We start from the raw sequence: 20,039 nt of genomic DNA, 5'->3' as shown, positions 1-20,039 counted from the left end.
ACTTGATCCTACAACTCCAACTCCACCGACAACACAACCCCATACACATCAACCCGCCGCTCCACCACCGCAACCACATGGAACCACAGTTCGCGCCTCCACTTCTCCAGTCGAAACTTGTACAGCAGTATCTACCCACACACACATGGATTTCCCGTCTAGCCCTGAGCAACGCTGCCAACGCTCGTCTTGCGACTAACCACATTATACTTAGTCCTGCGCAGCGCACTCAACGACTATAATATAGCGAGCACAGCATGGCACTTGTACTTTTGATCCTGGGACAAAGAAACTTGCATGACGCTGGACGAGGGTGCGTCGAGATGAGAAGCTGGATATCGTCTAGCCGAAACTGTCTTGGCGAGTAGGCTTGTGGCTAGAATGCCGTTTTGGAGGGTGATTGAGGCCGGTTTTCCAGAGCGGCTGGAATCAGATTGGATTGTGGCTTATAGGGCTAGAGAGGGCTGCATTATAGCAATGGGAATGGTGTCTTGTGCTGCTGCTGCGAGGAGGAGAGTGAGGGTATTGGTGCGAGAAATACTGTGTTTCTGGAGTGGTACTAGGCTGTTTGGTGTGGGAATTGTAGTTATTCACTGCGGTCTTTGAGTGCTTGAAGAGAGGGACAAAGCGCTAGATGATGGGGGCGGGGGCGGAGGCATATGCATGGTTTCGGTGAGCACACACACACCCGTCTGTGGTGCGTGAAAGTGATAAGGTCTCGGATTTAGACTACTTAGTATGTGTTTGTTTCTGTTCACCAGAGCAGTTGCGCTCTGGCTACCAAGTAAGCACTGTTGTTATCGGACAAGGTGTGTCGGAAACGATTACAGCAAGCAAACAGTTCTGTGAAAGATGATGGAAATGGCGACTAAAAGCCTAATGTACGCCAGGCACGTGAAGACGAAAAAAAAATAAAGATCCCTGGAAATGCTGCGTCTTCTTGTATTAATTCAGGAGTGGAATGAGGGAGGGAGGGAGAAAAAAAATAAAAACTTGTATAAACATAACATGGGACTCATTGTGGAATACAGACCTTGGCAAAACTACTAGCCAGACTGCCTCCGTTGAAGCTATTGCGGAAGCTCTTGCGTAGCTCCAGCTTGGGCGGTCCCTGCTGCATCATCGGCTCATGCTTTGTACACGGCAACTCCATATCTTCAGCTACATCTCGCGAAGACTCCAACTTGCTCTCGGCATCTACAGATCCCAGCCCTGGGATATGTGACGTGATGAAGTTCAATTCCATAGGACCCAGATCTGAGAGAGCCAGACTGGGCTGGTAGCTGTGGCTGTTGCTGGGGCTGTGTGTGGCCTTGGTGAGATGGTACTGGGGAAGACTGTCTTGCCGAAGCGCCTGTACGGATTCACGGCAACATATTAGTCTGCGGATGAGCGGCTGCGAGGTTGCGATGCTGCCTGCGATTATGCCTATACCGGGCTCGACTGTGCTCCAGATCCCGATGTCGGTGGTGGCGTCTGGAACGCGTCAGCTATAAACTACGAATTTTTTTGATATGGGAATGAAGACTTACAAAGAAAGTCATTACCGTTCACGATTGTATGCATGTAGCACATTCGCATAATGGTGCTCGCACACCCACTGTTAACGTTAGTATTTTATCGTAGGTTCCAATGGAACAGCATACATTGTTGCGAATGCGAGGATGCCTGCTACGAAGATCCTCGTTCTCCTTTCCATTTCTACATGCCACAGCATGCACACAGCGAGTAATCCCAACGCCCAATCCGTCATGGCATTGGCAGAAGCAAGCGTATACCTAACGCCCAGAGTCAGACCTTTATCCATGCACTTGGGTGAAACAGGCTGTTGATTCCAGAACACAGATACTGCATCTGATTAGCACGGGTCTCAAGACATATTCAGAAGACACCTACTGGGAGCACACTGCAACATAACTTGGAACGAGTGCACCAGGCTGCACACAAACGTAGTTACCATGAGTACCCAGATGGACCAGATGTGCCACCGCTTAACAGCGACGCGACGATACAACGACCCAATAGCAAACTTGACAAGGCAATTCGTCACGGCGTAGCCGAGTTCACACAGGTACAGAAACTGTAGTCCGTCAGTGACTGGGCTAAGCATGAAACGCCGTGTACTAACCAGCAGAGCCGTCCTCGTATCGCTGTGGCTCAAATACGCTTGATGCCGGCCCGCCCCATGCACCGCCGCGACAATCTGACACACCAGGTACACGGTGAATGTGCACTACGGTTGTTAGTTGATACGAGCACAAAGCCGCTATCAGCATGTCTTACCAGTGCGGCAACCATGTACGAATCATCATATCCCCAAGTCCTAGTCAATCCAGCGCGCACATAGAAGCGAACGCAAACCGCAACCCACGTCAAGACGAAGAACAGGATCGCGACAGCAAGCACCTCTGGACTGCGATTGTCTCTGCTCATAGTGGGCAAGCAAAGCTAGCTTCTAGATTGGCATTCGGAAATTCGACCCTGGATTACAAGGTTCTCATAGCGGATTCCACAGACGGGGGTGGGCCGATGTTCCTGTTGTCCAGCGTTTTGTGTTCCGAGATACAGACAGTTGTTCCACTGGTGCGGGGAGGAATTTTTGTGGAGAAGAAGGGAGATGGTGAGGAGGAAGAGGATGGGAAAAGAAGAAGAAGAAGAAGGAGAAGAAGAAAAAGGGAAAACAAAGCCAACACCAAAAAAAGGCCGACTTAGTAACATTGAGAAATGGCAAGACTCGAAGCTTGTTCGTTTCCTTGACCAAAAAAGAACCTCTATGGTCACCACCACCACCAATACCACCCACCCATCTCAGAACCTTTTTTTTCTTCTTCCATAAAACCTACAGTTAGGCTCGCAATTGGCGCCAGGCACACGCACACGCGGGTGCCTTAGCAAACAACCAAGACCAGTGGAGGGGGGTGTGGTGGTGATGGTCATGGTTGGTGTCCTACATTTGCACCCACTAGCACCTCTCTCCCCTAATCCACACACCCACACCCACAAACCCATGACATACGAACCGCCAAGCGCGCCCATCCCATGCCCATTCCGAACAAGCCCAGCGCCAGCACCAGCGGATCCCCTCTAGCGCGTGGCCTCCAGTGCCAGTGTTGCGCCCAGCCGCGCGGTCAAAGTAAGTAGCGGGTCGAAGTAAGTAAGTAGCGGAAAACTCTTTTGGGAACACCAAAGCTTGATACCGCAGCGAGGTAAGTGGGTAAGGGGGGCCGGGGGGGGGAGGGCAGATCTTGACATGTTTCGATACTAGCACAACGCGCAAGTGCCGACGCCTGATTGTTTCACTTGCGGGGAGTGTGGAAACTTTGTTTGTGGATATCTTTTTTCTCGCGTGTTCTTGGCTGTGGAATGGACTGGTGATTGGACATTGTGTAGAGTACTGTATGCACGAGCGTTGGGTATGGTATGGGGTGGTGTGGTGTGGTGTTGCAACCTCCCTCCCCCATCTACGGTGTGGGCGAGGCAACAAAAAAAAGTCAGTGGGAATAAAAATGTCTCTCAATCTCTTTCCTCAAACGGTAAGCCTGAATTTCTTAGCTTGATAGACAGACGGGATTGGGGGAGGGGGGCATAGATAACGTGTGTATTTTTGTTTTTTCCCTTTAGGGCCAGGGGGGACTAGAGAGTTATAGCGTGCACCGGTGCGGTGGTTAGACTCGTTGCTAGACTCGTTGTTAGGGGCGCCTTTTCTCGGAGTATACCGCTGACGAACGATAGAAAAAAAATTTCCCCCCTAACTCAAGGTGTATTCTAGGTGTTATACCTAGCTTCTTGGGGATACGGCGCTAGGGACACAGATAGGTACGTGATGTGGGGGGAGAGGAAAGATAATGAGGTAAGGTTATGTATAAGTAGTAGTAGTGATGGTGGTGGCGGAGATGGAGATGGTAGTGGTTATTCCACTTCTCCACTTAGTTAGCCGTCCTCATCCTCTATCATCCTTCATCCGCCATCAGTTCTTGACTCCACTACACATACATGCATCTCCCACTTGCATCCAAAAACAAGCCACTGAATGCCACACATATTTACTGCCCAGCCGCGTTCTCGCCTTTCCAACACCTTCCTTGGTATCCCCTTTTATCCTATCATTATTAAGATGCCTAGTAGCCCTACACCTACATACTTCCAGCAGCCCAGCCCCATCATAAGTAAGTCGGGGACGAGAAACATCTACTAGTCAAGTGATTTGAAAAAGTAAAAAGGAAAGCAGTCCCCCACCTCCCCACAAAAACCCCAACCTCACCCTCTCAAAGACCCATTCTATCAAAAAAAAGGGTGCCAAAAAGACGGCCTTGGATTTGCCAAACACGCCTCTATATACCCATGACAGCTTTCATGGCTTGTATAATCTCTCCATGTCTACATGGCTACATGTACAGTGAGTTCTCTAGCAAGCCCCCTACACACACACACACACACACACACACACACACACACCTCAGCACAAGCAACTCCACTCCCCGTCACAACTCCAGCACTTATCATCGTGAGTCAAGACACACGAGTTATCAAGCAAGCAAGCAAGCAATCAGACAGACGGAAAAACCGTACTCCAAGCCAGCCCAAAGCAAAGTATTAAATAGTAAAGTTTTGATTTCTAACTTACTTGCCTTGCTTGTCCTGTCCTGCTTGTTTACGCAGAGTTTGTGTATTGCGTTGCATTGCAAAGAAACATTAGTTTTACTTATTTACCTACTTGTTTCCACACTTATTTACCTACCTACTTACCTACTTATTTACTTCCTTGTTTACACACTTATCTACTCGCTTGCTTGCCTGCATGCATGCATATCCAGCAAACCCTCTATTTGTTTGTTTGTTTGTCTGTTTGTCTTGCCAAATCTACATACCTACTCGCATGTCTTGCATGCTTGTCTCACTTGTTGGTCATAACGCGCATAAAAAAACCCAAGCCTTATCCACGTTGACGACCGATATTTTGCACTTGCCCACTTATTCCATTCCATTTTATTTGCATTTTCGCTTCGCTTCATCCATAGCGTTACGCCACTACTCTACCGCCACCATCTTCCACCCGTATATCACACACACACACACACACAAGGACCCCCCCCCCAAAAAAAGAGCCATGCCACCCCAATCCCAAACCCCCTGCCCGTCACCACCACCATCACCACCACCATGCCCCCTCCCACCCCACCAACGCTTCTACCTGCACCGAGGCTCAACCGCCATACCGCTTATCCCCATGGACCTACTTCCATTCCAGCTGCACGGCGTACCCGTATCCCTCAGCAGGCTTGCAATACAGACTGGGCATTGGAAGGAAGTCAGGGAAGGTAGGACAAGGCATGTTTCGATTCAGGATGCGTGTGTAAGTGGGGATATGGGGGCGACGGCTATGGAGATGGGAGTGAAAAGCCGAGATACGGTGGATGCGAGACCGAGGTATCTGGCGCCAGATCATAATCATCGTGTACGCAGCGACGCGGGGTGTGTGAATGTGAGTAAGATGAGTGATAGTAGTGATGAAGCGACATGCTCGCTATCCCGCAAGCATACTTCTGCACCTCTACATACCTCTTCTCCACCATCGACATCGACATCGGCATCAGCATCGCCCTCACCGCCGCCCAGACCCCAAAAAGTCTTCTGTACGCACTGGATTGCAACGGGCGAGTGCAGATGGCTCGCCACGGGCTGCAAATTCAAGCACGAGATGCCGGGTATAGCGCAGTTGCACGCGCTCGGATTCACGCGCGGCGTACCCAGATGGTGGAGGGAGAAGAAAGCTATTCGCGCGGCGCCGCCGCGGGGATTGACGTGGATGGAGCGCAGAGTTGCGGGCAGAGAGAAGGAGAAGGAGAAGAAGGAGCATGAGGATGAGGAGAAAAGGGGATATACACCTAGTATCGGGGCTACGCGTGAGATGCTGGATTCTTCTTCTACTACTTCTACTTCGTGCTCCGGACCAGCGAGCGAGGTGCGCAATCTAATTGATCTGGAAGACGACTTGACGCCCTGTTCGCCTGGGATATCGAGCGAGACGAGCATGTCATCCGCGTCGTCGTATACATCCGACAGCTCACTACATGTCCATGTATATGGCGCGGCGGATTCCAGCCGGAGCCCGTCGCCAAGACGGCAGCACCATCGGTCATTTGGCAATGGGGATAGACGTCAGGGAGCGGGAATAGCGCCGGGGAGCGAGATTGCAATTGCGCAATCGCACTTGGGACGGGGGCTAGCGAGCTCGAAATATGCGCTTCGCATGCCGGGGGTCCCAGGACGGGCGTAGGCGTGCTGATATTGGCATTGGCATTGGCATTGGCATGGAGGGTCGTGGGCGAGGGATGCTGTGCAGGGGCAAAGGCGGCGACAAGGGCGGGGGCAATGGTGCGTGGGGTGTGCAGATAAACGGTGAGGGGTATAGTGGGGCTGCTGCTGGGTGTTAGTGTTGAGAGTGGGTATACAGAGGGGTTGTTGGGAGGAGGCGGCGTCGTGGCTGGATGAGGCGTCATCGCCATCATGTAATCCAGATAGGGTATTCCGTATAGAATCCATCGTGGTGAGGGGCATGGCAAATCATGCTTCCGGCTAAGGTATTCCGCCTGAAAAAGTATATTCGATATACCGTTTGGCTAATGCTTCCTGTACACCCCTGTTGTGCGACTCTTTCTTTCACCGGGGAGTCGATGCAATTACTAATGCACCGCCATATGCCATACCGAAAGCTCCATTCCGAGACTGCGTTTGCTACTGTAATCAATGCAAGTGAAATTGACGACTGAAAATAAAAAGCCCATGTGAGATGAGAATGACCAAAGAGAAACAATAAGAAAAAAAAATTACAAAACGACGCTAACACGCACTGCTACTCATACGCCGATGATGCCGCTCTTTCATTCACCCAGAAGACAGAAGGAAGAAAACAGTGCCCAGAGAAATAGAGGCCGTGGCGTACCATGTACACTCGTTGCGAAAGCGCCAGGGATCCCAAGGTTCAAAGTCGTAGCGCGGGAGTCGCGTCTAACAAGACGGAGAGAGAGAGGAGAAAACGGGCCAGGCCAGAGGAAAGGAAATACCACATGCTGACATAACAGGCCGAGTCGTGTTATGCGCCCCATTTCTTAACGGCTTCACCCAGCTCTTTGGTCAATCCTCGCCGGACAGCAAGTAGCTCTTCTTTGGCGTGCTCGGCTTCCTTTTCACTTCGTTCTACTCTTCCTCTTAAACCATCTATTTCTGCCTTGAGCTCTTTGCGTAGCTCTTTGCTGGCTGTTTCGAGAAGCATTAGTCGATCTACTTGGAGGCGCATCTTCTCGCCTGATGATTCGACGCTTTCGAGGCGCTCTTTCATTGCGCTCATGTCGCGCTTCATGCCTTGTACGTCGCGCTTCAGGGCATCTGATTCCATCTGTAGACCGCGATAGGCATGAGAATCTCTGGCCATGCGTTGCTGGAGGTCGTTCTTCTCCGATTCGAGGCCATTGACCGAAGCTTTGAGGCCGGCGTTTTCATCCTTGAGATGGTTGATTCGATCCGTCAGGGCGCGATTGACGCGCTCGGGGGCGGGGCTGCGGGGACTGAGAATGGTTCCTGATGCTATTGATGCCGATTCCTGGAGTTTGGAGGGCACCACGATCTGCTCGCTTAGGGTGCGACGCGGATGCTTCTTCGGGCGGATTGCGGAAGCCGGCATGTTGGGGTAGTCGTCTTCGCGCTCGCGCTTGATCGCGCGCCGCCCGCCTGCAGTGGATCGAGTTTGACGAGAGCTTCACCATCAGCAGGGCCATCTGGCGCTCGCTCGGCCGCTCTACCCACAAGCAGCTGCTCGTCATCGGCGGCTATGCCCCAGGTCCTGCGGGCGACGATGACGAGCCCATTGATCGCGTTACTGCCCACGTGCACGAGGACGAGGCTGAGGTCAGCTTCTACCGCATTACCGAGCTCGACGACGGCAGCAACGAGCTGCAGTCGGTCAACAGCACCAGCACCGTCGCCTTCCATGCCCCCTTTTGCGATGTCGGCGACGACACGGGCGGCTCCAAGGCCATCCACCGCGTCTCGGCCCTCATTCTCTACTACTTCCTCGCCGCCGGCCACGTCAAGGAGCTGTCGCGCACCCGCTCCGATCCCACCATGTTTACTAGGAATTTTCGCGACGCATGTCTGTGGGTCCAGAACGAAGGCGAGCGCCCGCTGCTGCCCCCCTCGCGCAAGTCAGAGCCCTCGACGCCCTTTGAAAAGGATCCCATTGTCGTGCGCCCCAAGCGCTCCTCGACCGTCTCGACAACCCGTTCCATTCCCGACGACCTGCACCACCCGCCCATGAAGCGCGCCGCCACCGACAGCCTCAATGTCAAGGCAGGGCGCGAAAGGGCGCGGCAAAGTGGTGGCGAGCCCAGGCCTGGACGTTGTCGTTGGTCAGGGGAGATCTGGTCTCGTTGAAGTCGGCCATGGTTGGGGGGGATTGATTGGCGTCGTGTCACCCGGTGTTGTGCTGGAATCGAACGGGGCGCGGCTTAATTGGAATGCGGACTCTCGGAGATTGGAGAGGGGTGACTAGCGACTGGCGGGCGGGCCGCAGCTGGTCACGACGGTGGTGGAGAGGACGAGGGGCTCTGGTCGCCGCCATCGAGGCCTGGGGGGGGGTCCGGGTGGGCGTGGAGTTACGGGGACATGTGGGTGGGCGAGAGTGGGCGAGAGTGGGCGAGAGTGGGCGAGGTTGCGGGCGCGGTCGAGGGTCGTGGTGACGGTCAGGGCGGTGGCGGTAGCAGTAGCAGCAGCAGCAGTAGCAGCAGCAGCAGCAGCAGCAACATTCGTCGTGTGGCGGCGAGCAGCGACAGGTCAGGCGGGAATCCTTCCGCCGCCCGTTATTTGCGGGGCTGGGACTGGCTGGTGGCGGGCGGGCTGGAAGCGGAAGGTGCAGCAGGCGGGCGGCGAGAGGCCTTTCGCCCAGTGCCTTTGCTCCCTCACAGTCCTTTTGCCGCTGCGTGGCGCGGCTCGCCTCGACACACATGCACAGGCGACAGCACAGGCAAAGCAACCATCCCGAGCGGCGTGAGGCCAATGGCGGCGGCGGCGGCGGCGGCGACAGAGACGTGGACGGAGTGAGAGGGAGAGTACATGTGCAGCACAGCGAGTGTGCGCCATCGCCATCGCCATCGGATCGGTGCTTGCCAAAGAGATTAAGGTTGCTGCGCGCCGCCGCCAGCACCTGGGATAGCCTGGTCGGGCGGCTGCAAGCGAGCGCCTGTTCATTATTATTATCGCTGGCTACGTGCGTATACACATACACCCGCCTACACATCATGACTGTCATTGTGCGGCACCAAATGCGCAATCAATGTGCATGCATAACAATCCCGCTGCTTTTTGGCGGTGTAGGCCCATGCACGTGCTTTGTTTTTCGCCGCATCGCTCACGTGCCCGCCCAATCGGGCAATTCTCCCTCTCCCTCTCGCGACGCGTCTACGTCATGGCCGTTTTTTCTCCGATAGACGCGCTGCGGGCCTCTGTTGCCTAGCTCTACTCTCCCTCTCACTCACACTTGCACTTGTTTCGGCCGCCCTCCCCAACATTCCCAACACTCAACACTCCCTCCCTTTCCCTCGCCTCCTCACCCCATCATGCCCCGCACCACCGCCACCACCACCACCACCACCACCACGGCGTCCCCCCAAAAGGTCCAGTGGCCCGCAACCTTCACAGATGGCCTGCCCCTGCCCAAAATGGTCGTCTTCGACCTCGACTACACCCTCTGGCCCTTCTGGGTAGACACCCATGTCACAGCCCCGCTCAAGCCCACCGAGGGCGGCCTCAAGGTCAAGGACCGCTACGGCGAGGGCTTCGCCTTCTACACCGACGTTGGCGGCATCCTAGAGGCAGTATGACGGCTTACTACCACGTACCCCGCCGGTAACATGCCCCCCACTAACCCATGTGTGCAGCTCAAGGCCAAGAATATCCTTATCGGCGCCGCTTCTCGCACCTGCGCCCCAGACCTCGGCCGTGAAATGCTCAAGCTGCTCAAGATACCCAGTCCCTCGGGCTCGTCATCCCGCGCAATCGACTTGTTTGACCATTTGCAAATATATCCCGGTAACAAGACGACGCACTTTGAGCGCATACACCGCGACAGCGGCATTGCCTTTGAAGACATGCTCTTCTTTGACGACGAGAGCAGGAACAAGAATGTCGAGGTCCTGGGCGTCACCATGCAGCTTATCCGCGACGGCGTCACAAGAAACGAGATTGACAACGGCGTTCGCGCCTGGAGGAGGAGAAACGGCAAGACGAATGTATCGACCGCCTGAATTGCCTGGCGCCACTTTACATGCATTGCGCTGCACTGACTGCTATGATGAACGAATGAGATACCCGGCTACTTGGACCCGCTGTTATCGTTACTTCAACTCCAGCAACTATTCTTGACCAAATCATTTATTCATAATCATAGCTCATACATCCACAAACTTTTGCCGACTACAACGGAACTGCCGCACCATCACCCCGCATATCACTCCCTCCACTCCAAACCTGCACGCCATCATCCACATGGTGCCTGATAATCTGCCCCCGACCAAACTTGCCGCGCGCCCAACCACTAGTCAGCTGCACATTATGCCCCAGAGCCCGCAGCTCTTCGGCCACGTCTGCATCAATACCTTCTTCGAGATAAACAGTCGCGTCTGTCATCTGCCCATTGGCGTCTGGCATACCAGCCCCGATGCAGATGCGAGGCGCGTCAAGCGCCGCCTGGGGGTTAAGTTTAAACACCTCCTGGTTGAGCAGCACCTGCACATGGCCCTGGGGCTGCATAAAACCGCCCATGACGCCGTACACAGAGTGCAAACTTCCGTCTTTGATGTGCGTGGTTAGCCCAGGGATGATCGTGTGGTACGGCCGCTTTCTCGGCGCCAGAACATTCGGATGCTTCTGGTCCAGACTAAAGTTTGCGCCGCGGTTTTGCAGCGTAAAGCCACAGCCCTTGGGCACAATGGCGGTGCCGAACCCGCCGTAGTTGCTGTTGATGAAGGAGATTGCATTGCCTTCCTGATCTGAGCAGCAAAAGTAGACCGTGTCGCTTTGGAGATGTGCTGGCGACCCGTGGACAGGCGCCGAAATAACTTTGTTGGCATCGAACAACTTTGCCCGCTCCGCCAGATACGCGGCGGAGATGAGCTCCGCGGACGGCACCTTGACCACGCTAGGATCCGTCACGAACCAGTGGGCGTCGCAAAAGGCGATTCGCAGCGCTTCAACCAGGGCATGCAGGTAGCCAGTGCTGTTGTGGTCTTGCAGACGCCATTTGGGGATTTTGCCCTGCTTCTCCAGCTCTTGGATGATGCCGAGCGCCATCAGCGCGACAATGCCTTGGCCGTTGGGTGGGTGTTCCCAGAGCTCCACGCCGCCCTCAGGACGCTCCCCTACGCCTTGGCCCGTGAACTGGAGCGAGATGGGCTCGACGCGCTCGGAACCCGTGTCTGCGTGATGCTTGAGGTCGTCCAGAGTGAGGTACCCGCCGAGGTCTGACACAACCTTGACGAGCTGCTCGGCGACCTCGCCTTCGTAGAAGCCTTTCTTCCCGTGTTTGGCGAGCAATCGGAACGTGTTGCCTATGGTCGGGTTCTTCATAATCTCACCCGCTTTTGGCGCCCTGTGGCCGTCTTGGGCCGCAGCGTCTTTCTTGAGCATCTCATGGCCATTCGGAGAGGCACGACGGAGCTCAGACTCGCTCTCTGCCCACTGTCTCCGTCTCAGCGGGCATGTCTCTCAAGCAGGACACATCCAGACTTACAAAGGTGGCAGACAGCTCCGACACGGGGAAGCCCTGCTCCGCAAGCTCGATTGCGGGTCCGAGAATCTCATCCATGCTGACCTTTCCGCTGCCAAAGCGTTCGACACAGTCAACCCATCCCGCTGCAGCACCCGGCACGGTCGCTGCATGCACATGAGTCATGGGAATCTGACCGGTCTGGCCATCTGCAAGCTTGAGGTCTTTTCTGACTTTGTCCAGCGTGACGTTTGCACCCGAGCGGCCTGACCCGTTCAGCGCAGAAACCTTCTTGGTTTTTGCGTCGTAGAACAGGCAGAACATGTCACCGCCAATTCCAGTCGACCCCGGCTCCGTGACATTGATGGCCGCTGCGACAGCAACCGCTGCGTCCTGGGTTACGTTAGTATTGCCGGGTGGAACGCCTGCAATGGCTCGTGTCTCACCGCTGCATTGCCGCCTTTTCTCAATATCTCGATACCAGCGGCCGACGCGAGTGGCTGGGTGCTCGATACAATGCCCTTGGTGCTGTGTATCACAGAGCGGCGGCTGGGAAAGTGGACGAGCTGAGGGTCAGGATGAGGATAGACGTTTGGGTTGAGTTTTATAGTCTCTGCGGAGTCTTGCTTCTCAGGCTTGGACTTGGTCGACTTGGTGCTGGACCTGGTGCTGGACTTGGTCGTGCTGGGCTTGAGCTTGGACTCGGGGTCGGGGTCGTGATGGGTCTTTGCCCGCTTGCTTCGTCTTTGAACGGCCATTGTGTATGAGGAAAGAAACGGGAGCTAAAGCTTCAGGAAACCGGTGAGAATCTGGGGAAGCCTACAATATATCATACATAGCCGTCCGTGTATGACAGGCGGCTATCCCCGGAGACCCATGCTGCCGCTCAAAATGCCGAAGTCGGTCAATACCGTCGTCGAAAGAGATTCCGATCGCGCCCATGACGTTTGGAGGAACATGCGGGCTAGATGCATTGGGAAGGTGGTTACGCGGCGGGACTTGGTCGTGACAGGTGTGTGGGTGTGAGCGATAGCGTCACGTGCACGCATTCCGAGCCGCTCGGAATGCGCCTTGGATGCTGACATTTCCACCAAAAGTCGAGATTCGGCACTTGTCCACGACTATGCTTGCGGCCCCTTGGGTATGTCGCAACTGCCTTTCGCGTATAGCTAGGCCGCTGCTCGGGCGCGGCATTCGCCTGCAAAGCTCTGGTAGGTGGCGTCAGCATGTTCCTGTACATCGATTGCTGATGCGCAAAAGCTGCGTCGCCTGAATCTATCCCTCCAGCCCTCCTCGCTCGAGCCCAGGCAATCACCGCTGAGCACAAGCAGCTCACGGAGAAACTATCCAATGGCTTCGATACGCGCGCCGCGAAGAAACTGGGCGAGTACAGCCCCATTGTGAATGCATTGGGAGAGTGGAATAAAGCCAATGAGGTGAGCATCCGACAGGCACATGCAGGAGGTGCAGCTGCTGATCTGGACTAAGACTGTTGCAGAGCTCACTTCCATGATACACGATTCCTCGACGGATCCTGAACTACAATCACTCGCTGCAGACGACCTCGCAGACACGCGAACGCAGCTCGCCAATGCGTCACAGAAGCTGATTACCTCCCTAGTGCCCGTCCACCCTTTTGCGCACCTGCCATGTCTGCTGGAGATACGGCCTGGCGCGGGCGGGTCAGAAGCCGCCATCTTCGCCGGTGATCTCTTTCGCATGTACCAGGCTTTCTGCAACCGCAATGGCTTCCGCATCAATCTGCTCAAATACGAAAACATCAACGGCACGACAGAAGCTGGGGTCCCGCTCTCCGAGGCCATCATGGAGGTCGAGGACGAGAATGCATACGGCGTGTTTAGATGCGAAGCAGGTGTCCATCGGGTGCAACGAGTGCCGGCCACGGAGACCAAGGGTCGAACACATACCAGCGCTGCATCGGTCCACGTTCTGCCCAGTCTGCAGGAGAATTCTGCCGAGGAACAGGACTTTGACAAGCCCGAAAGCGACTATTACATCGACCCAAAGGAGGTCAAGCTCGAGGTCATGCGCGCCAGTGGTGCGGGTGGCCAACACGTCAACAAAACGGAATCCGCTGTCCGGCTCACCCATTTGCCTACCAACACGGTTGTTGCGATGCAGGATTCGAGGTCTCAGCACAAGAACAAGGAAAAGGCGTGGAACCTACTGCGCTCGCGCATTGCCCAGGCACGGCGAGAGAAGCGTGAAGAGGAAATGGCAAATATGCGACGCAGCGTCATTGGCGTGGCCAAGATGGGGCGTGGTGACAAGGTCCGCACGTACAATTGGGGCCAACAACGCGTCACAGACCACAGGAGCGGCACTACCGTACATGATCTCGATGATGTCATGCAGGGCGGGCAGACGCTGAGCACAGTCATGGAGAGTGTTCGCAGTTGGCTCATGGAAAGAGATGTCGAGGCCTTGATTGCTGATGAAGCAGCGAGGAAATAGATTTCACATTGTTCTAGCTATCAAGCTATGGATTGTTGAGGGAATAACCAGCTTCATACCGGATCTGCGGTAAGCTTCGACTATTTATTGATATGCAAATGATGGGTTTTCAGCTTCAGATTTAATACCTGGTCAACATGTTGCGCATACACAAATCAAACACTTGCACGATACTCTACCGACAACCAGCTGGTTAGAATCTGAGTTTCTCAATCTATACTCGTAATTTCTCTCGTCTTTCCTCGCTTTCTTTTCCTTTTATCACGACGCACTGATATCAAAGGGCTCATCGTTTCACCTGATCCTGATAGCCGAGTTAAAGTCTGACAGCTGACTTGAAGCCCTGGAAGACCTAGCAGCCGACTAGGTGTTGGCCTTGACCACCGTACAGTAGGTTCTGTAAGTACTTGTCTTTGCTCATTTGGATGTAGCTCGTGCTGAGTCACGGTGGTTATGGAATAGTTTGTAGCGCAATTGATGACTGACATGGGTGGTCAGGATTGGGTTTTCGGAAATCGAAGGGGACGCTATGAACGGGTACGTGGTTACATCCCCCCTTCCAAGTCGCCTACCATGTTCCAGGCCACATGTCGATTCCAGACACCCACGGCCTGCCTGGAATACGAGGAACCCATTACAAGGTAATAATCTTCCTACGAATCAGGCTCAGCCACCAGACACGGCTCCGCCCACAATCGCAGAACTAAACATCAACTCCCGATGCTCCAGGGTCCATAATGCGGGGTAGTTCGTTGTAGCATCCGAATGGAGTCGGCATCTCGACATAAGACTCTGGGCTCGACATGAGTCCGGCCATCAACCCCTGAATGCGGCGTTTCCCCGCACTTGCTAGGCTTGATACCCCGGGTGTTTGCATATCCTATAAAAGTGCAAGCTAGGCTGGCCTGGCCTGCACCAGTCCGTGGCAAGGAAGTGCCAACTACGCGTTCGTGGTTGAATCGCGTGGAATACGTTGTCCGTGATGTGGGGTTTTGTATGCTGAAGTACCTTGTAGGAACATGGAGGTTCCCAGGTACTTGTGTCGAGCGCCTGCTAGACACGCTGCTGCTGTGTCTTGCAGCAACTTCTGTCTATCAAACCGTGCGTCACCATGGCTCCGGATACAGCTCGACACGCCGACGTAAAAGAAAAGCAGCAAATCAGTCACATCGAAGATACAGGCATCCCGGCTGAATCAGAGCTGGCGTCTAGCCAGGAAACACATGCTGAAGGCGTGGATATCAACAACACGCATGCATTGAAAGGAGATGCTTCCGAGGGAAAAGTGCAATGGAGCACCCGCAGTATACTGGCTGCAATGTGTCTGGCGGGACTTGTATACAGGTTTGTCAACTCGAAGCCTTTGCAGCATTCTAAATTCGCCCCATTGACCAAGCCACCAGGGTCGCAGATTATCCTGTACTTCACCCGTGGCTCGCTCCGCTTCATCGAACAGAATCTGGGATCGTGTTCAACGCGGCGCTCTCCAGATTCCGCGCGCACACCACGCCTGTCCTGCTGGCGGGTCGTGTCTCTTGATGACGGGCTTCGCAGGCGCCCTGGCCGTCACCCACGCCGCGCAACGAGCGCCTCGTGCTGTTTCTCGGCTGCATGGCGGGATTCGAGACCGCCGCCGTTACTTATAGTTCCTGCTGCCACTCTCGCCATGCTCATGTTGTCCCGATGCGCTGATTACCTCGGCCGCGGCGCTCTCGCTTTCGATTCGCTCCGTTCCGTCGGTGGCTGCATCGGGTCCTCTGTCTACTAGAATATTTTCGCCACCAAAATTGGCGGGTGCGCTGCCGAGATACACGGCTGAGTACGCTGTTAAAGCGGGGTTTGCCGCTGCCCAGTGTGAGGGAATTCGTACGTACCCCTGTTTCTCGCTGCGCCCGAGAGAGAAACTGGGTGCGCCGCGGATACACCCCGGTGTGACGCACGCAGTGGTTGCGAGTGCCGCTCTAGGAACGCGGTGGGCGTATAGTGGGAGTTTGAAGTATGTTTGGGTGAGTTCTCGTTCTTCTTCTTCTTCTTCTTCTTGTATCCTCGCTGTCTTTTTCTCGCGTGTATAGATGGAGCCGTTCATGAGCTACTATAGTAGCGCTTCACCACTGACACAGCGTGGAAATACCAGACGAGCCGTGTGGCGGTGCAGCTGTAGCATCTAGCTATGTGCGAACCGGGGGAGATGCATGTTTGGTTTGGAGACGGTGTTTTGCGTCATGACCAAGTCGCTTGTGTATGTTCACCCGAATCAAGGAAATCATCGTGTTTGCTGTTTTGTTGGAAATATGGTGGTATGTATATGTATATGGATAGAATCTTGACTACGTAAACTAATCAGACACCAATTCTACATTAACCTAAATCGAAAGAAAGAAAGAAAGAAATGTATACACCACATTACCCCAGTCCAGACCAACTACATACATAACTCCCCTCTCTCTCTGTGTGTATGTGTATGTGTGTGTGTGTGTGTGTGTGTGTGTTGGGATTTTAGTTTGATTGCGATGATGTGGTTGTGTAGTGAGTTGTACTGGTGGTAAATGTAGTTGGAGTTGGGGTTGATGTTGAAGTTGATGCTGGGTTGATTTTGAAGTTGATGTTGAAGGTGTTACATGTGGATGAATGATTGAAGATGTAACTGCAGGACAACGGGGATGTAGCTACATGGACAGTGATATGAGTGAGTATGGAGGGAGGGAGAGTGGAGAAATTTAAATATAGCGTCGACACATGTGACCAGTATTTTGGTATGTACTTGGTGGAGGAGAATGCAGTCGAGTGGCGTGTTTCTTGCATTTCAAGTCGGGGTTATTTCAAGGCAGGTTACTTGGTCTTGATGTATGATGCATTTCATGCTTGTTCATCTTGTCCTCGCTACATTTCCACTTCTCTTCTAACCCCCCATCCATTCATCCATCTGCACCATATCCCCCACTTACCCACTTCCTCCTCCCATCCTCACCCACTCATCCACCCACCTACTTATACTCCCTCCGAACCCCCATCTTGAGCACGGGTTTCTCAGCCCCAGCCTTCTTGCGTTCCCTCGGCCAGGGTTTATTCGCCATAATGGCACGCAGCTTTTCATTGGTAAAGGCGCGCTTGATGATGGAAGTGGGTTTTTTGGCGCGTTTGGCGAGGAGGGGTTTCGGGGGCACGACCATGATGGAGCGCTTGTTGTTGGGGACGTGTTCGTCTTCTTCTTCGTCGTCGTCGGCGTCGGCGTCCTTGTCTTTGTTGGCATCTTCGTCCTTGTTGTTGTTGTTGTGGTTGTTGGAGAAGATGTTGGAGGCGGTAGTGGTGGTAGGGAAGAAAGGGGAAGAAGAAGAAGAAGAAGCATACCGAGGACTAGCATTACCTTTGCCCTTGTCCTTACCCTCATTCTTACTCTTCTCGCTGGCGTTGCCGTAGTCGTAGCCGTCATGAACCATAGCATCCACATGCATACCCATACTGCGCTCTGCACCACCGCCACGCTCCCGCTCATCCAATTTCTTGAGAGCAGCAGCAGTAGCAGCAGCAGAAGAAGCAGAAGCAAGAGCGGAAGAGCGATTAGCAGCTACACCCGCACCATTACGCGCATTCAGATAGTCGCGGTGTCTACCTGGACGAGCCGTGCTGTGGTGTTTGTGCTGGGCGCGAGGAGCCATGTTTGTTTGCTGTGAGATGCGTTAGTCTTGGTTTCAAACACTCAACTCAATTCATCCCTCCCCATGCATCCTTACTGTCATGTACTTACTATCTTGTTGTAGTTCTGTTGATTTTGTTGTTGTTGTTATTGCAGTGTTGTGTTGTAGTGCTGTTGTTGTGATGTATAGTGGCAACTTTCTGATTGTTTATATACAGTTGAGTGTGTGGGAAGCTCGGGCCTAAAACGAGGTGAAGAGGAGAATTTTCTAGGCAGAAGGGGTGAATGAAGGTGAAGATGAAGATGAAGTGTGGTGTAGTCGAGTGTTGTTCACCGCGTCGAGATATCTTGAGCGGGAGCCTAGTTCCAATTGATATGATGTACCATCAGCGGTGTATGATGCACTTTGTTTGCATTCAAATCAAACTGAACATCTAATCTCGTACAAGTCCAACAGTAGAGTGACAGCGAAATCACGAGGCAAATGCATACACGACAACATCTCAAGTTATAAAGTATCGATAATAGTAGTCTAAACAGACACTAACAATATCCTAATCGAACAGAGTCTGTCTTGATCTGGATAGTCGAAATGCTTGACACTACAGACAAAACAGACAATTGACAACGCCAATCCATAAAGTCAAAACCTTAACCAACCAAGTCCAAAAAATGTCGGGAGTAAGCCTATTTGCGCCAAACAGCGCCTTGAACGTCCGGCCATGAGAAAGCGAAGGAAAGGCTAATGATATGTGATAGACAGGGCTATTCCGAACGCATTGTCTAAATATCATCCATGTTGCCGGCTGCTCCGTCCTCGTCTCCTGACTCGTAGCTGCCAACAGAGCTCATCTCGTCATCTTCGCCATCGTCTTTATCCGAGTCTTCAGCCGTGTCTTTGCTGGCATACTTTTGGACGTATTCTACATTTATTAGACCCTTTCGCTTAAAGTAGCAATTGTATACGCACCCTTGACCTTGGCATCGTAGCTCTTGGGTTCTCGCATAAGAAGAGCAGCCGCTTCGCCGTTCAGAGGATCGGTCGGGTTGGGGTATCGAAGGAGCTGAGGGAGGAAGACCTCGAAGATGTTGATCATGTCGTACATGGGCGACCACGTTTGGTTGATGACATCCAGACATACGGAGCCGGAGCTGTATGTGTTAGCGTGCGTTGAGAGTATTCGGTGGATAGCATACAGCTCGTCGATGTTGGGGTGGAATATCCTGTTAACGAAGCCGATGCTGGGGCTCTTGTATGGATATTGGTCTGGCAGCTCGACGTGGATCTTCCAGAGTCCGCCTTCGAATGGCGCTGCAATGGTCAGTACGGCATCGGTACGGCATCAGACACAGCAGGTTGCCTACTTTCTGACGGCCCCTTGAACCTAACATAAAACTCCTGCCTAGGGCGTGTCAGTAGTGTTGCATGGTGCGCGGCAATGGACTGACACTGGGATGTGTTAGCTGGTAGCTTGCTTGGGGATAGGGGTGGCTACTGTTATCATTGACCAGAGTGACCTCGTAGTCGCTCATGAGCCTGCGGCTGTTAGCTGGGCTCCGTGTTGCCGCGGGTGTCGACGCGAGGGAGCCGACGGCCAGGCTGCTTGACATACATCCTAGTGCTTGTTAGCAGAGTACAATATAGCCGGGTCTCTGCGCACATACTTCATGACCTGTTGGCGGAGAAGGCGGCGATTAGCGTGTGCTTGCAACAGTCATACGGGGGAGCAGGGCCCACGTACATCCGTCTCGATACGTCTCTTTGGCGAGCTCATGGTGGCGGATTGTCTATTCTCGTATGTGTTGCTTGTGTGGATTCCAGGCGGGCGTGATATGGGGCGTATGGCGAGTTGCGCAGCTGGGTGGTGAGGGAGCAGTCGTGCGGCGGGCGGCGGGGTTATCGATAAGTAGCGCAAGAGGGGCGGGCTGGAAGGCGATTGCAAGCGCTCTGTTTGGGGGGGTCGTGGGATTGCTGCGAGCGTCGTGTTGTTGACAGGCGGTGTTTTGGGTCACGACTGGGTACTTAGTTAGGGACCAGGGCCACGCAGGAGAAAGAGAGATGGAGGTAGTCGTGATCACGAGCGACCATGGCGGCGTGTCACGCTTGCGCACGTCTCACCCGAGCACCTCATCTCATGGCCGACACGACATGTCCACCTGGCTTCCAGATCG

The 20,039-nt window shown here is 53.8% G+C and overlaps 9 protein-coding genes across 9 annotated transcripts; 4 read left to right on the top strand and 5 right to left on the bottom strand.

The window, feature by feature from the left end:
• Positions 1–1,015: 1,015 nt before the first annotated feature.
• SETTUDRAFT_85531 (uncharacterized protein) lies at positions 1,016–2,433 on the bottom strand (the record flags this gene model as incomplete). The annotated part of the gene is made up of 6 exons (XM_008022218.1): positions 1,016–1,476; positions 1,533–1,600; positions 1,647–1,848; positions 1,897–2,080; positions 2,129–2,233; positions 2,284–2,433. 6 exons carry the CDS (start codon positions 2,431–2,433, stop codon positions 1,016–1,018), a joined length of 1,170 nt encoding a protein of 389 aa, XP_008020409.1.
• A 2,674-nt stretch (positions 2,434–5,107) lies between these two features.
• SETTUDRAFT_30179 (uncharacterized protein) lies at positions 5,108–6,277 on the top strand (the record flags this gene model as incomplete). The annotated part of the gene is made up of 1 exon (XM_008022011.1): positions 5,108–6,277. The coding sequence occupies one exon, from the start codon at positions 5,108–5,110 to the stop codon at positions 6,275–6,277; it is 1,170 nt and encodes a 389-aa protein (XP_008020202.1).
• An 816-nt stretch (positions 6,278–7,093) lies between these two features.
• Positions 7,094–8,440, bottom strand: SETTUDRAFT_30178 (uncharacterized protein; the record flags this gene model as incomplete). The annotated part of the gene is made up of 3 exons (XM_008022010.1): positions 7,094–7,728; positions 7,761–8,151; positions 8,396–8,440. The coding sequence occupies 3 exons, from the start codon at positions 8,438–8,440 to the stop codon at positions 7,094–7,096; spliced, it is 1,071 nt and encodes a 356-aa protein (XP_008020201.1).
• A 1,171-nt stretch (positions 8,441–9,611) lies between these two features.
• On the top strand, positions 9,612–10,298 carry SETTUDRAFT_84686 (uncharacterized protein; the record flags this gene model as incomplete). The annotated part of the gene is made up of 2 exons (XM_008022164.1): positions 9,612–9,869; positions 9,933–10,298. 2 exons carry the CDS (start codon positions 9,612–9,614, stop codon positions 10,296–10,298), a joined length of 624 nt encoding a protein of 207 aa, XP_008020355.1.
• Positions 10,299–10,467: 169 nt separating this feature from the next.
• On the bottom strand, positions 10,468–12,516 carry SETTUDRAFT_30176 (uncharacterized protein; the record flags this gene model as incomplete). Its single annotated transcript, XM_008022009.1, has 3 exons — positions 10,468–11,730; positions 11,783–12,151; positions 12,205–12,516. 3 exons carry the CDS (start codon positions 12,514–12,516, stop codon positions 10,468–10,470), a joined length of 1,944 nt encoding a protein of 647 aa, XP_008020200.1.
• A 365-nt stretch (positions 12,517–12,881) lies between these two features.
• Positions 12,882–14,405, top strand: SETTUDRAFT_113568 (uncharacterized protein; the record flags this gene model as incomplete). The annotated part of the gene is made up of 3 exons (XM_008022584.1): positions 12,882–12,969; positions 13,019–13,194; positions 13,247–14,405. The coding sequence occupies 3 exons, from the start codon at positions 12,882–12,884 to the stop codon at positions 14,231–14,233; spliced, it is 1,251 nt and encodes a 416-aa protein (XP_008020775.1). The 3' UTR covers positions 14,234–14,405.
• A 939-nt stretch (positions 14,406–15,344) lies between these two features.
• On the top strand, positions 15,345–16,001 carry SETTUDRAFT_30174 (uncharacterized protein; the record flags this gene model as incomplete). Its single annotated transcript, XM_008022008.1, has 1 exon — positions 15,345–16,001. The coding sequence occupies one exon, from the start codon at positions 15,345–15,347 to the stop codon at positions 15,999–16,001; it is 657 nt and encodes a 218-aa protein (XP_008020199.1).
• A 1,216-nt stretch (positions 16,002–17,217) lies between these two features.
• Positions 17,218–17,889, bottom strand: SETTUDRAFT_30173 (uncharacterized protein; the record flags this gene model as incomplete). The annotated part of the gene is made up of 1 exon (XM_008022007.1): positions 17,218–17,889. The coding sequence occupies one exon, from the start codon at positions 17,887–17,889 to the stop codon at positions 17,218–17,220; it is 672 nt and encodes a 223-aa protein (XP_008020198.1).
• Positions 17,890–18,372: 483 nt separating this feature from the next.
• SETTUDRAFT_162302 (uncharacterized protein) lies at positions 18,373–19,811 on the bottom strand. The gene is made up of 6 exons (XM_008022583.1): positions 19,610–19,811; positions 19,533–19,540; positions 19,364–19,410; positions 19,065–19,179; positions 18,838–19,019; positions 18,373–18,790 (listed from the first exon to the last, which is right to left on the bottom strand). The coding sequence occupies exons 1-6, from the start codon at positions 19,640–19,642 to the stop codon at positions 18,651–18,653; spliced, it is 525 nt and encodes a 174-aa protein (XP_008020774.1). The 5' UTR covers positions 19,643–19,811; the 3' UTR covers positions 18,373–18,650.
• Between the last annotated feature and the right edge of the window lie 228 nt (positions 19,812–20,039).

The sequence above is a fragment of the Exserohilum turcica genome, assembly GCF_000359705.1.
Source record: "Exserohilum turcica Et28A unplaced genomic scaffold SETTUscaffold_1, whole genome shotgun sequence".
In the NCBI taxonomy this organism is placed as follows: domain Eukaryota; kingdom Fungi; phylum Ascomycota; class Dothideomycetes; order Pleosporales; family Pleosporaceae; genus Exserohilum; species Exserohilum turcicum.
The sequence above is the reverse complement of the archived record's forward strand: the minus strand, read 5'-3'. Positions and strand labels throughout refer to the sequence as shown.